General features: G+C 42.0%; 1 protein-coding gene across 1 annotated transcript in view; it reads right to left on the reverse strand.

Annotated features, from left to right (window-relative positions):
* PPEF1 (protein phosphatase with EF-hand domain 1) overlaps positions 1 to 15,564 on the reverse strand; it is a 122,771-nt gene that overhangs the window by 19,539 nt on the left and 87,668 nt on the right. Inside the window, exons 11-12 of the mRNA XM_012434210.2 lie at positions 6,013 to 6,198; positions 3,550 to 3,692 (exon numbers count right to left, since the gene is read on the reverse strand). Of these exons, the coding sequence (XP_012289633.1) occupies positions 3,550 to 3,692; positions 6,013 to 6,198 (329 nt within the window). The remainder of the gene's footprint in view (positions 1 to 3,549; positions 3,693 to 6,012; positions 6,199 to 15,564) is intronic.

Consider the following 15,564-nt stretch of genomic DNA (forward strand, 5'->3'; position numbering starts at 1 on the left):
TTGTTCTCTTCTCCCCCAACCCCTCAGGTACACAGTACATTCCTATTAGCTATGGTCCCCATGCAGTATGTTAGATCCCCAGAACTTATTCATATTATAACTGAAAGTTTGTGCTCTTTGACCAACGTCTCCAGATATCCTCCACCTCTCAGCCTCTGGCAACCACATACTACTCTCTGTTTCTATGAGTTCAACTTTTTTAGATTCCATATATAAGTGATGTCATACAGTATTTGTCTGACTTATTTCACTTAGCAAAATGCCTTCCAGGTTCACCCATGTTGTCATAAATTTCAGGATTTCTTTTTTATGTTGGAATAATATTCCATTGTTCATGTACCATCAGCCCTCTGTATCTGTGGGTTTCTCATCAATGGATTTTTTTTTTTTTGAGACAGGGTCTCACTCTATTGCCCATCCTGGAGTGCAGTGGCATGATCTTGGCTCACTGCAACCTTGACCACCCAGGCTCAAGTGGTTCTCCTGCCTCAGCCTCCAGAGTAGCTGGGATTACAGGAGTGCACCACCATGTCCAGTTAATTTTTGTATTTTTTTGTAGAGATGGGTTCTTACCATGTTGCCCAGGTAGTCTTGAACTCCTGGGCTCAAGTGATCCTCCTGCCTCCGCCTCCCAAAGTGCTGGGACCACAAGCATGAGCCACTGTGCTTGGCCAAATTTATTTTTTAAACAGATGGTTGTGCCTGTACTTAATACGTACAGACTTTTTCTTGTCATTATTCCCTAAACAATACAGTATAACAACTATTGACATAGTATTTACATTGCATTCAGTGTTATAAGTAATGTAGAGATTATTTAAAGTATATGGAAGGATCCGCATAGGTTTTATGCTGTTTTATATAAGGGACTTGAGCCTGCAGGGATTTTGGTATCCGAGAGGGCTTCTGGAACCAATTCCGTACAAATATCAAGTAATGACTAGATAGATAGATAGATAGATAGATAGATAGATAGATAGATAGATAGATAGATAGATAGATAGACAGAGACAGATAATGTGATATATACAATATATATAATATAAATATAATATATAAATCCGCTCACCTACATCAGTCACATTTTCTTTCTCTGTCTTGCTAGACACTTGGGTTGTTACCATACCTTGACTATCATGAATAATGCCACACTGAGCATGGGAGTGCAAATATCTCTCCGAGATACTGATTTCATTTCCTTTGGATACATAATCCCAGTAGTGGGATTGCTGGACCGTATGGCACTTCTATTTTTAACTTTTTGAGGAATCTCTGTTCTGTTTTCTATAATGGCTGTAATAATCCACATTCCTACCAAGAGAGTACAAGTGTTCCCTTTCTCCATACCCTGGCCAACGCTTACCTTTTTCTTAACAGTCATTCTAACTGGTGTGAGATGGTATCTCATTGTGGTTTTGATTTGCATTTCCCTGATGATGAGTGACATTGAGTACCTTTTCATAAACCTGTTGGCCATTTGTATGTCTTTTTTGGGAAAATGTCTATTCAGGTCCTTTGCCCATTTTAAAAACTGGATTACTTGTTTTTTTTGCTGTTGAGTTGTATGAGTTCCTCATATGTAGGAATGCTAGTTATAGCATTGTTTTTAAATGCAGAATCCTGGAACCAATCTGGATGTCTAGCAACTGGATAAGATTTAGTTGCTCCATAATTGTTATGGTACATATATACTACAGAATATTATGCACGTACTAAAAAGAATGAGTTAGGTCTATCTTTACTAACTTGGGGTGATGTTCAGGATATAATTTTTAGGGGAAAATTCAGTTGCAGAATACAGTGTGCAGTGTGATTCTATCTTTCTTTAAAAAAATGTATGTACAGGCTCGGCGCAGTGGCTCACACCTGTAATCTCAGCACTTTGGGAGGCTGAGGTGGGCAAATCACCTAAGGTCAAGAGTTCAAGATCAGCCTGGCCAACATGGTGAAACTCCATCTCTACTAAAAATACAAAAATTAGCCGAGCATAGTGGCACACTCCTGTAGTCCCAGCTACTTGAGAGGCTGAGGCAGGAGAATCACTTGAACCCAGGAGGCGGAGGTTGCAGTGAGCCAAGATCATGCCATTTCACTCCAGCCTGGGTGACAGAGGAAGACTCCTTCTCCTAAAACAAAAAAGTGTATATATTGTTTATCATCTTTCTCTTCACTCTGAGATATGTGTTCGATGAGGGGACTTTGGCCTATCTTGTATTATATATGCCTACAACAGTATCTGACACGTGGTAGTACTCAAAGATTTTTTTAAATTCAATGACTGAATAATTGCTTGTCTGTTTTTGTAGGAGCAATAAGAGGATGGAAGGGGCAATTCTAATGAATGAGTTAGGTCTAGTTTTAGTCTAGTAATTAAAACTAGTTAGCTGCTAGTTTTAATTACCTCTGCGGAAAAGGATAATTGAGAAGGGAGAGGAGATCATTAACGTTTTCTTTATTCTTCTTTGCTTTTTTTTTTTTCAGTTGTTAACTAACATGTTAGTTCTATAATGTAAAAAATCTTAGGCCGGGCACAGTGGCTCACACCTGTAATCCCAGCACTTTGGGAGGCTGAGGCGGGCTGATCGCATGGGGTCAGGAGTTCAATACCAGCCTGGCCAACATGGTGAAACCCTGTTTCTACTAAAAATACCAAAATTAGCTGGGCGTGATGGCACACGTCTGTAATCCCAGCCACTGGGGAGGCTGAGGCAGAAGACTCGCTTGAACCGGGGAGGAGGAAGTTGCAGTGAGCCGACATCATGCTACTGCACTTTAGCCTGGGCCATAGAGTGAGACTCTGTCTCAAAAAACAAAATCTTAAAAAGATAATGTTAAAGGGAGAAAAGGAAGATAGGAAGATAAGCTATGAATGCCATCACATGGAGAGAGACACTATTTGAGTCACATACACTTCTGGGGCAAAACCAGACAGGGCTCTTTGTGGGTGAGAGAAGGTTGTAGATTAGGGGACCGAGTGGGTGTGGGAATCTTCTTTTCTTTGCATTCAGTTATGTTTCTGGGGACTGACTGCCTTATCTATCTAAAAAGATGTATGGGCTGGGTGCGGTGGATCACGCCTGTAAAAGCACTTTGGGAGGCCGAGGCAGGTGGATCACAAGGTCAGGAGATCGAGACCATGCTGGCTAACATGGTGAAACTCGATCTCTACTAAAAATACAAAAAACTAGCTAGTGTGGTGGCACGTGCCTGTAGTCCCAGCTACTCAGGAGGTTGACACAGGAGAATCACTTGAAACCAGGAGGTGGGAGGTTGCAGTGAGCCGAGATCGTACCACTGCACTCCAGCCTGGCGACAGTGAGACTCAGTCTCAAAAAAAAAAAAGGGATGTATGAATTTAAAATTGCTCCTTTTTGTTTCAAATATGAGTGCATTCACCACTTGGCGTCTGGAATGACTTCCATTTTGTTGATACTAATGAGTAACCTATAAATGGCTGTCTTCACTCACGTGGCTGCTCTTAGTGATTTGGGACTGGTTCTAATGGGTCCATGATACCAGTGCTCGGTATTCTCCATAGGGTATACCCACCTTTGGTGAAAAGGGTGAAAGCACGTTGCATCAGTTACTTGGTACTGGAAAAATCGAGGATTTGTACCAGAACATAGTTTGACATAAGCTCCTCGATTGCTGTCTTCTTCGTAATAATTAGAAGCAGAAAATATAGTCACAACCTGGTTAAAGAAAAAGAGGGTCAGGTTCACGCAAAATTAATTCTCAAAAGGTCATTCAATAAAGTCAGAAATAGCTCAATTCTTAAAAAGTAAACATCAAAGAAAGTTCATAATTTCTGCAAATCATCCACATCTGATGTGATTTCCTGTGCCTGCATCAGAGGAAAGCAAGGCTACCACTGAGTGTCCCCAGGAGCACTGATGCCTGGCCACTCAGCCAACACCCTCAGTGCATGCCCTGTAATCCTGTGTACAATTTTAGTGCCAAATCTCAGAATCTTCTTTAATGTCTGAGTTTGCTTTTTTTTTCTGAGACGCAGTCTCGCTCTGTCACCCAGGCTGGAGTGCAGTGGTACGATCTCAGCTCACTGCAATCTCCGCCTCCTGGGATCAAGCGATTCTCCTGCCTCAGCCTCCTGAGTAGCTGGGATTACGTGCGCCCTACCACGCCCGGCTAATTTTTGTATTTTCAGTAGAGACAGGGTTTCACCATGTTGATCAGACTGGTCTCAAACTCCTGACCTTGTGATCTGCCTGCCTCGGTCTCCCAAAGTGCTGGGATTACAGGTGTGAGCCACTGCACCCGGCCTGATTTTGCAAATTCTTTTTCCAAGGGATAAATCCCCTATCTTCTTGCCTCGTAATACTTGAGTATTCAGAACAAAATTTGTCTAGTATTTCAGTTTTTTTCTTCTGGTTGGAGCTGAGTGATTTAGAGGGTTCAGGGCCCCAGAAAGTCAGTGCTTTAAGGGCAGAGATGCAGTGGTAGGAATAAGGGACCACAACCACTATCTGGTGAAGGAACCAGCCTTGGGGCTATGGTAGAATATGGGAGGACAATATTTGTGGGTTACGGGGAACCTGGCTTAGGCCCCATTCTATCCCAATGCGAATGTCACTTCAGACAAGCCACTGCTGTTTTCTATCTATTTTCTTATTACAAAGAAACACTAAATGATACTTGCCTTACTCATCTTGCAATGTTAGTATGAGCTGAAAATGAATTAATAGAGTTCAGAAAAGCAAAGTGCTGACACAGCTGGAAATGCCACATAATTTGGTATCCATTTTTCTTTATTGCTGTTCACTATAGAAAAAGGTACATCCCAGGCTGGGCGTGGTGGCTCACACTTGTAATCCCAGCACTTTGGGAGGCTGAGGCGCACAGATCACCTGAGGTCAGGAGTTTGAGACCAGCCTGGCCAACATGATGAAACCTTGTCTCTACCAAAAATACAAAAATTAGCTGGACATGGTGTCAGGCGCCTGCAATCCCAGCTACTCGGGAGCATGAGGCATGAGAATCACTTGAATGTGGGAGGTGGAGGTTGCAGTGAGCTGAGATCGCGTCATTGCACTCCAGCCTGGACGAGAGTGAGATTTCCATATCAAACAAAAAAAAGGAAAAAAAAGAAAAAGAAAAGAGTGCATCCCAGAAAAACTTGGGACAAGAAACCAGCTCCTTGGTCCTCACCTCTTTTAGCCTTATCAGACACCAATGAAGGAACACCACACATTCCATTTTAGCGGCTGCAGCTAAATTGACTATAATGAGCAACCTGCTGGAGGTCCCTACTCAGGGAGCTGAAGGCAAGTGTGTTTTGTGTTTTGGGCCCAGCACAGGGAACATGTAAAAAGTGCAAGAGCAAACTGGATTCACAGCTGCCTTTTATGCGCTCTGTGAGGAAAAGGACATTCTCAACCCCACTGTATGGGACAGTTGCCTTACAAGTAGTAAAGAACCAAGCCTTTCTGTGTGTCTTCTTACTGCCATGTATCAGAATTTCTGTTTCTGGGGCCGGGTGCAGAGGCTCATGCCTGTAATCTCAGCACTTTGGGAGGCTGAGGTGGGCAGATCACCTGAGGTCAGGAGTTCAAGACCAACCTGGCTAACATGGTGAAACTTCGTCTCTACTAAAATTATAAAAATTAGCTGGGCATAGTGGTGCACACCTGTAATTCCAGCTATTTGGGTGGCTGAGGCACGAGTCACGTGAACCCAGGAGGCAGAGGTTGCAGTGAGCCGAGATCATACCACTGCACTCCAACCTGGGTGACAGAGCGAGACTGCCTCAAAAAAAAAAAAAAAAAAGAATTTCTGGGATTATGGAAGATCAGGGAAATGAACCGAGTATCTTTTAGGACAAGGGACAGTAAGGCCCCTTCAGACAACCTAGATGGACTCCGCCTTCTCTGGTTTCTGTTTGGTGCTAGGGAAGACATCTTCTCAAGGGCTTCTAGGTCAGACATACTCTGTGAAGGAAAGACTGTGCTTGGGGGAAGGATGTCCATTGGAATGTCAACAACAATTTTAGCTTACCTTCCCACCATGACAGATTTCATATCCTTCGGGCTTACATTCATGAGACCTGATGATCATCTTCAACTGGAATTTATTAAGAATCTTGGAAGTAATATCTGGTCCAAAATAGCAGCCCCCTCCTCGACCCGTATTTGGAAAACAGCCTTTTTTGCCTCTGGGATCACTCCACAGAATATCAATAACCTTGGAAGGAGAAACCAGATTCGGCTATAACTTACAAATGAGAGTATATCTTTCTAGATTCCAACTTATTTACCAGAAATATTAACCCAAGGTATCACAAAGTACTTCTCATTCTTCCTTAAAAATTGTTTCAGGCCTGGCATGGTGGCTCACACCTGTAATTCCAGCACTTTGGGAGGCCAGGGTGGGAGGATTACTTGAGGCCAGGAGTTCAACCCCAGCCTGGGCAACATGGTGAGACCTCATCTCTACAAAAAATACAAAACTTAGGCGGGCATGGTGGTACACGCCTGTAGTCTCAGCTAGTAGGGAGATGATCTGGGAGCATCGCTTGAGGCTGGGAGGTCGAGGCTGCAGTAAGCCATGATCACTCCACTGCACTCCAGCCTGGGTGACAGATGGAGACCCTGTCTCGAAAAAAAAAAAAGAACAAAACACAACACTGTTTCATACTCATCTCCTCCATGAACAGTCAATACAGCAATAGCAATAACCGAGAATCAGCTCTTGTCCCCCCCTTTAAAAATTCCGTCACAATTGTTTGACAGTTGAAGCTACAAGGTTCTTTTCTCTTAAAAGAACTTCATTGTCATGCTGGGCATGGTGGCTCACGCCTGTAATCCCAGTACTTTGGGAGGCAAAGACCGGCAGACCACGAGGTCAAAAGTTTGAGACCAGCCTGACCAACATGGTGAAACCCCGTCTCTACTAAAAATACAAAGAATTAGCCGAGCGTGGTGGCGCACGTCCGCAATCCCTGCTACTCAGGAGGCTGAGGCAGGAGAATTGCTTGAACTCAGGAGGCAGATGTTGCAGTGAGCCGAAATCGCGCTATTTTACTCCAGCCTGGGCAACCGAGACTCTATCTCAAAATAAATAAATAAATGAATAAATAAATAAGAACTTCACTGTCACATTCAGGGGAGAAATTAACTCCCCACAATGACCACACATTAGAAGTGTCTTAACATATTCAAAGAGGTAAGGTAGATCTCCTGCTGTGGCTCTCAGCCAGGTTTTTGTCCTCTTGAGCACAAGCCTGAGGAAGCCCTTGCTGTTTCCCAACACAAATGTGGAAACCTGTTCATCTGAGGGTGTCATCTAAAGCATCTCCTTCACCTTTTGCCCCCTCCATAATAAGTACATTCTCAGCTTCAGCAATACATTTAGCAACTGACTAGTTTCCACAATGTGTTCTCCTAAATCCACAAGTGTTGTATTAGTGTAACATTTCCTTTGGGGCCCAGGAGAGGCAAATGCAAGTGACATGATGTCCAGGACTAAAGATCCAAATCTTTAAGAACGTTTTTCTGCCACCATATTACAGTGTCTTATGCCTGTAATCCCAGCACTTTCGGAGGCTGAGTCACGAGGATTACTTGAGCCCAGGAGTTCAAGAGCAGCCCGGCGAAACCCCATCTCTACAAAAAATTTAAAAATACACATTAGCCAGGTGTGGTGGTGCACACATGTGTTCCCAGCTACTGGGGAGGCTGAGGTGAGAGGATTGCTTGAGCCCAGGAGGTTGAGGCTGCAGTGAGCCATGTTCATGCCACTGCACTGCAGCCTGGGCAACAGAGCAAGACACCATCTCCAAAAAAAAAAAACAAAATAATATTTTTCATAAAAATTGGAAGCTCCCTCTTTGTGGTTCTCATTTATCTGTAATGTTTCTTCTTTTATTTTTTGTGACAGAGTCTCACTCTGTTGCCCAGACTGGAGTGCAGTGGCATGATCTCGGCTCACTGCAACCTCTGCCTCCCAGGTTCAAGCAGTTCTCCTGCCTCAGCCTCCCAAATAGCTGTGATTGAAAAGGTGTGCTACAATTGGCAACAAAAGCCAAAATAGACAAATGGGACCTAATCAAACTCCACAGCTTCTGCACAGCAAAAGAAACAGTCATTAGAGTGAATCGGCAACCAACAGAATGGGAAAAAATTTTTGCAATCTACCCATCTGACAAAGGGCTGATATTCAGAATCTACAAAGAACTAAAACAGATTTACAAGAAAAAAACAAACAAGCCCATTCAAAAGTGGGCGAAGGACATGGACAGACACTTTACAAAAGAAGACATACATGAGGCCAACAAACATATGAAAAAATGCTCATCTTCATTGGTCATTAGAGAAATGCAAATCAAAACTACATTGAGATACCACCTCACGCCAGTTAGAATGGCGATCATTAAAAAATCTGGAGACAACAGATGCTGGAGAGGATGTGGAGAAATAGGAACACTTTTACATTGTTGGTGGGAGTGTAAATTAGTTCAACCATTGTGGGAGACAGTGTGGCGATTCCTTAAGGACCTAGAAATAGAAATTCCATTTGACCCAGCAATCCCATTACTAGGTATATATCCAAAGGATTATATATCATTCTACTATAAGGGCACATGCACACGAATGTTCATTGCAGCACAGTTTACAATAGCAAAGACCTGGACCAACCCAAATGCCCATCGATGATAGACTGGAAAGGGAAAATGTGGCACATATACACCATGGAATACTATGCAGCCATAAAAAATGATGAGTTTGTGTCCTTTGTAGGGACATGGATGAACCTGGAAATCATCATTCTCAGCAAACTGACACAAGAACAGAAAATCAAACACCGCATGTTCTCACTCATAGGTGGGTGTTGAACAATGAGAACACATGGATACAGGGAGGGGAGCATCACACACTGGGGTCTGTAGGGGGGAAATAGGGGAGGGACAGTGGGAGGTGGGCAGTTGGGGAGAGATAGCATGGGGAGAAATGCCAGATACAGGTGATGGGGAGGAAGGCAGCACATCACACTGCCATGTGTGTACCTATGCAACAACCTTGCATGTACCCCAAAACCTAAAATGCAATTAAAAAAATAATAAATAAATAACAAAAATAATAAAAATAAAAAAGAAAAGGTGTGCTACAACACCTGGCTAATTTTTTGTACTTTTGGTAGAGACAGGTGGCCAGGCTGGTCTTGAACTCCCGACCTCAGGTGATCCTCCCACCTGGGCCTCCCAAAGTGCTGGCATTACAGACGTGAGCCACCACACCGGGCTTTAATGTTTCTTTATTGAAACGCCTGTAAGAGCTAAAAGAGTAGTGAGAGAAACTCTCTCTGCCATTAAAGTTATACTACCTTGAAAATCCTCTCTGGGTCTCACTTTTGAGATCTTTAGAATCAAGCATTTGGACCAGCTGACCTGTAAAGTATCTCAAAGTTCTAACAGACTGATTCTAATGGTCTATATTTTCCACATGTTTCTTTTGAGTGCATGAAAAAGCATGCATGTGAGGTTGTGCCGTTATTCTAGTGGGTCCTACTCAGGTCGGAGAAGAGGACCGGAAACTGCTACACATGATTGTATACCCATTTATAAGACTGGTATGGAAGAGGAGCTAGAAATAAGTAAGGAAAAGGACAGTGAGGCGGAGAGGAGAGCAGAACTGGCAGGAGAGCTATCCTGGAATGGTAAGAACCTGGTCAGAACTAGAGAAAAGAGAAACCCTGCACAGGCCCCGAGTCAGACACCTGCAGAGCTTTTGATGATTGAAGTGACAGTTAAAACCACCCAAAGAAGGGTCAGCCCGGGGGGCTCCTTTCTCCCCACTGAATTCAAAATTAGCACAACCCTACTCTATGAATAAATATAACGGAACCCCTTTACTTTGCTGGTGTTTATGACAAAAATCACACATGCATTTTAAACTGAGTCAAATCTGGCTCTTACAACATGATGTCATGTTTGAGGGACATGGTTTGACCTGTAATATAATGATGGACGGAATATGGAAATCAAGGCATTGTGCTTTATTAGGAGGGGATTAAGTTTTCAATTTCTACATGGGATGCAAATCATTTGTAGCCAAAATTACCCCTGGGAAACCTCTTCAGTTACACTTAATGTATACAGTCGCCCCTCGGTATCCAAGGGGGACTGGTTCTAGGACCACCTCCTACATCCAGGATACTAAAGTCTGTGGATGCTTAAGTCCCTCGTATAAAATGGCATAGTATTTGCATATAACCCACACACATCCTCCTGTCTACAAATTGTCCCTGACTTATGATTTTCAGCTTCACAATGGTGCAAAAGCAACCAGCATTCAATAAGCTCCTTGACATGATGCAATCATGTCCAGATAAACCCATAAGTCAAAGAGCATGTGTACTTTAAATCATCTCTAGATTACTTATAATGCCTACTACAATGCAAGTGCTATGTAAATAGTTGTTATACCATATTTTAAAATTTATATTATATTGTATTGTTATATTGTTTTCTTGGGGTTTTTTCCCAAATATTTTCAATCGTGGTTGGTTGAATCCACGACGCAGAACCCGTGGATACGGAGGGTTGACTGTACATGATTGTATATATACAACCCTATACAATCATATGGATATGTGTACTGCATTGGTTTAAAGGACATATGTAAAAAAAAAACAAAAAACACAAAAAAATCATATGGATATGTGAATATTTTATATATATTATATAGATAATATGGATATATGAATATTGTATATATGTGATAAACTATATGAAAATAAAATTTGCCAGTATTTTTCTCCTTTTTTGCTATATGCAATAATTGAAATTTACAGAAATTCAATTTATGTATGATAGGACTCTGTTGAACTACAATAATCTCTGGCCAAGGAGTTAGCTCTTTAAGTAATTACCCAAGTCACCTTGGTCAAATTGCTTAACATATTCAGGACTTAGTCATCATCAAAGAAATGAGGAAGAGATATCTAACACTCATTTTTATTTGATTCTAAGTCATAAGGCGTAATAGTATTTAAGAACTGAGCTTGTCCTTCAGAATGTATTCCATGAGTTCTGGATTTCTTTTTTCTGTCTAGAAATCATTTACTTGGCTAGGTTTACCCAGATCGTAGTGGTACTGTAAGATTAATTCCAGAACTCACAAACAAAACAATTGCATAAAGACCCTTTTGTTGGTCAAACAAATTCCTCAGTAGAAACCATCTCTTTCATCTCAACTACACATTATCCTCTGAAATGCAGGAGCCTTGGGGTGATCACTGCATGAAAGACTAATTCTTTTTTTTTTGTTTAGTTTAGTTTTTTTTTCTTCTTTTTGCCAAAAACTACAGAGAATATACCAAGTAACTAATTAATTCTTTACAAGTCTTTCCTGAAAATTTTCAAACCAAAAAATGGGAACGTTTTACTGAATTACAGCTTTTATATGACCTGGTCAACAAAAATCTATGTGTGTGTCAGCCTTTTAAATCTCCTCAATCTAAAATAAATCCTTCAAGAAGTACCTTGTGCATGTCTGCAGTTCTAAGTAATCCAGTCTCCAAAGTGTGCTTTGAGGGAGAGTTAATAGCTCTGGAAGGTGTATCCGAATGCTTTTCTTCTAAAACAATACTATAGACTCACTATCCTTTCGTATTTTCCCTTAGTTATATATCCTCCCTTCCAGCTTTTGACAATGTCATTTTTATTTAATTAATTTTTAATTTATTTTTTGAGACAGAGTTTCGTTCATTGTCGCCCAGGCTGGAGTGCAATGGTGCGATCTCAGCTCACTGCAACCTGCGCCTCCTGGGTTCAAGCAGTTCTCCTGCTTTAGCCTCCTGAGTAGCTGGGATTACAGGCAAGTGCCACCATGCCCAGCTAGACCATGTCATTTTAAAAGCTATGCTCAGCCCAAGTACCTAGATTCCTTAGATTTCTTTCTTTCTTTTCTTCTTTTCTGAGACGGAGTCTCACTCTGTCACACAGGCTGGAGTGTAGTGGCGCAATCTCGATTTCAATCACTGCAACCTCTTCCTTCTGGGTTCAAACAATTCTCTGCCTCCACAGTAGCTGGGATTACTGGTGCCTGACACCATGCCCAGCTATTTTTTTGCATTTTTAGTAGAGACAGGGTTTCACCATGTTGGCCAGGCTGGTCTTGAACTCCTGACCTCGTGATCCACCCGCCTTGGTCTCCCAAAGTGCTGGGATTACAGGTGTGAGCCACCATGCCCAGCCTTCCTCCTGCTCCCTGTCTACCCTCTAGGCCTCACTGAATGAGGGCCAGCTAAAGTAGGTCAAGTCCTTCCTGAGACCGCCTATCACTCTCATGTATCCCTTCAGAAAAAGCAAGGACATTCGAGTCAACCTCAGGATCAAATCCTACTCTATCGCTCCCTGAGTAGCCAAGAGACCTCAATCAAGTCATTTCCCTCTTGGGAGATCCTCAATGCAGCTGACTGTGTTACTTAAAATTGAAATTTTGGCTGGGCACCACGGCTCATGCCTGTAATCCCAGCACTTTGAGAGGCAGAGGCGGAAGGATCCCTTGAGCCCAGGAGTTCAACACCAGTCTGGGCAATATGGTGAGACCTCGTCTCTACAAAAAATAAAAAAATGAGGTGGGAGAATCACTTGAGCCCAGGGGGTCAGGGTTGCAATGAGCCATAATTGTACTACTGCACTCCCACCTGGACTACAGGAGTGAGACCCTGTCTCAAAAAAATAAAAAATTGCAATTTTGTTCCCAAGTCCAGTTTTCCTGTTCTCCCTAACTCTGCTCTAGTTTTGATTTTCCCCACAGAACTTATCACTTATCATATCATTTACTTATTATTGTATTGTTTATCATCTAACTCCTCCCCCTCAAATGTAAGCTCTGCAAGGTAATTTGGTTATTGACATCTTTATTTGGTCATTGACATTTCCCAGAAGCCTAGAACAGTGTCTGACACATAATAGGTGCTCAATAAATACCTGTTAAATGAATGAATAAAGAGAAGGGAGTCATTCAGGCTATAAATAATTAAAATTATTTTTGAAACCTCTCTGGCCTCTCTCTCCTTGTAAGTCTGTCTTAAAGACTATTCATCTCTGTACAGTGACTTAACTCTGATTAAATATATCCCCACATTTCAGTGAACATAAGGGAAAATTTAAACTATAGCACTCTGCCAAGAATGATGAATTTCCATGACTACAAGACAAAATAAAGAGTATATGATCTTTATACAAAATAGCTCATAGATATTAAGAAATGAAGGTAATTATGAGCTCTCTGTTTATCTGGAACTTTCTGCTCTAGCATAACTTATGTGTCTGTTTATCCACTATGTACCAGGAACTGAGGAAAGAAAATTAGGGGCACAACTGAAATGATTAAACATCAGAAATGAGGTTCTGGCCCATTTTACCCAATGCCAGCTGCAATCACGTGTGTGGGGTCTGCAAGTTGCTGTGTCTCTACTGTTGTGGGAGCGGGAGGTTCCACTGCAGAATAACGAGCCCCAGTCTCCTCTTTCCGACTTCTTTTGTTTTATTTATTTATTTATTTATATTTATATTTATTTATTTCTCTCCTACTTCTTAATGCTCTACCTCACCTAGGCTTCCAGAGGCCACAATTTTCTTTTTGTGCAACTCCAATTTCTTTAGCATTATTTTCTTTATTCACCATGATCCTAGAAGAGCTTGTTCTAACCTTCAGTCTTTGGGATTTGGAAGTCAAATCCCAAGGTTTAAGGAGGCATCCTTTCCTACTTGCTTGCCTTTCATGCTTACTTGCTTTTTAAATATTTTGGATGCAAAGCCAATCATGAATTCTATTTCTCCCTCTGTCCCTCTCCCCAACTCTCTCTGTCCTCATTGATTAGGCTATGTTTACACCAGAAATCACATTTTAGTCAACATTTTCAGCAATCAAGGTATAAGGGTGCCGAATCAAGAAACAGATTTCTTTAACCATTACTGAAGGGAAGGAAGAAATTCACCACTGTTTGGTAATTGTTAATTATGTTTTCCAGCTACAGATGTAACCAACATCATGCGGGCATGTGTCTATGTGTACTTGTGAGCACAGGTATGCAAATGCAAGTATGAGTATTTATATCAGAAAAAGAAAGCTACTTATTATGGTTATGATTCTATCTGCAGGAAGAACACTTTTATCATTAAGCATTAGTCCATTTCCAATAATTTTATTTCAACTCTTTCAGAACAGGAAACCTGAAGAAAAGTCTACAAAAGACCTTTCTAAGAGCTCATAACATTCCTATCTAAAAAGTTGAAAAACAGTGTTCTAGGGCCAGGCGTGGTGGCTCATGCCTATAATCCCAGCACTTTGGGAGGTTGAGGCAGGCTGACTATAGGCATGCACCACCACACCCTGGAGTGGAGGTCAGGAGTTCAAGACCAGCCTGACCAATATGGTGAAATTGAGTCTCTACTGAAAATACAAAAATTAGCAGGGTGTGGTGGCATGTGCCTGTAATCCAAGCTACTCTGGAGGCTGAGACAGAAGAATTGCTTGAACCCAGGAGGTGGAAGTTGCAGTGAGCCAAGATTGCACCATTGCACTCCCACCTGGGTGACAAACGAGACTCCATCTCCAAAAAACAAACAAACAAAAAACCAAAAAAAAGCCCCAGTGTCCTGTAACGTCTTTTCCTACAGTGGGAGACATGGTATGACCTAGCAGTTAACAGTGAGAAGTTTAGAGTCCAACAAATTCGGAATCAAATCCAGACCCATCATTTAGCAAGTTATTCAACTCATGTGAGCTTCAGTGGCCTCTCTTAGGAAAAAGGAATAATATTACCTACGTCATCAGGTTGCTTTGAGGATTTAATGAGATAATACACATGCCGTTATTCTTAAGAACTCATCCCTGCCATATGGGGTAAAAACTGACAGGAAAGCAGTTAAAATGTAGGACTGGAAATTTAGAAATATGCCAAATTTCACCAAGATAAATGAGCAAGAGTACTCAGGAGTGATCAATACATAATGGATGAATGAATGAGAGGAATATTTATAGATCTTACTACATGCCCGAAGCTGCCAGAGGCTCCAGACACGCAGCTCCAGGATATGCACACTGTCACAAAGATAAGTACATGGCTTATTGCCTTTACATCCTTGTTTATAGATGTACTCAGTACCGTTCTCAAAATGACAACATAATGACAGGAATGGCAGTCTTAGGGGCTTGGCAGACCCTCTTTTCAGTGAAATAACTATTTAACTTGTGAACATCTTTTTTTTTTAAGACAGGGTCCCACTCTGTCACCCAGGCTGGAGTGCAGTGGCGCAATCTCAGTTCACTGCAGCCTCCGGCTCCTGGGTTCAAGCCATGCTCCTGCTTTGGCCTCCCGAGTAGCTGAGACTACAGGCATGCACCACCAAGTCCAGCTAATTATTGTGCTTTTTTTTTTTTTTTTTTTGATACGGACTTTCACTCTTGTTGCCCAGGCTAGAGTGCAATGACGCGATCTCAGGTCACTGCATCCTCCGCCTCCTGGCTTCAAGTGATTCTCCTGCCTCAGCCTCCCGAGTAGCTGGGATTACAGGCGTGAACCACCGCGCCTGGCCCT

This window comes from Aotus nancymaae, unplaced genomic scaffold (genome assembly GCF_030222135.1).
Source record: "Aotus nancymaae isolate 86718 unplaced genomic scaffold, 86718_ANA_hifiasm-v0.15.2.pri h1tg000058l, whole genome shotgun sequence".
Taxonomy (NCBI): Eukaryota; Metazoa; Chordata; class Mammalia; order Primates; family Aotidae; genus Aotus; species Aotus nancymaae.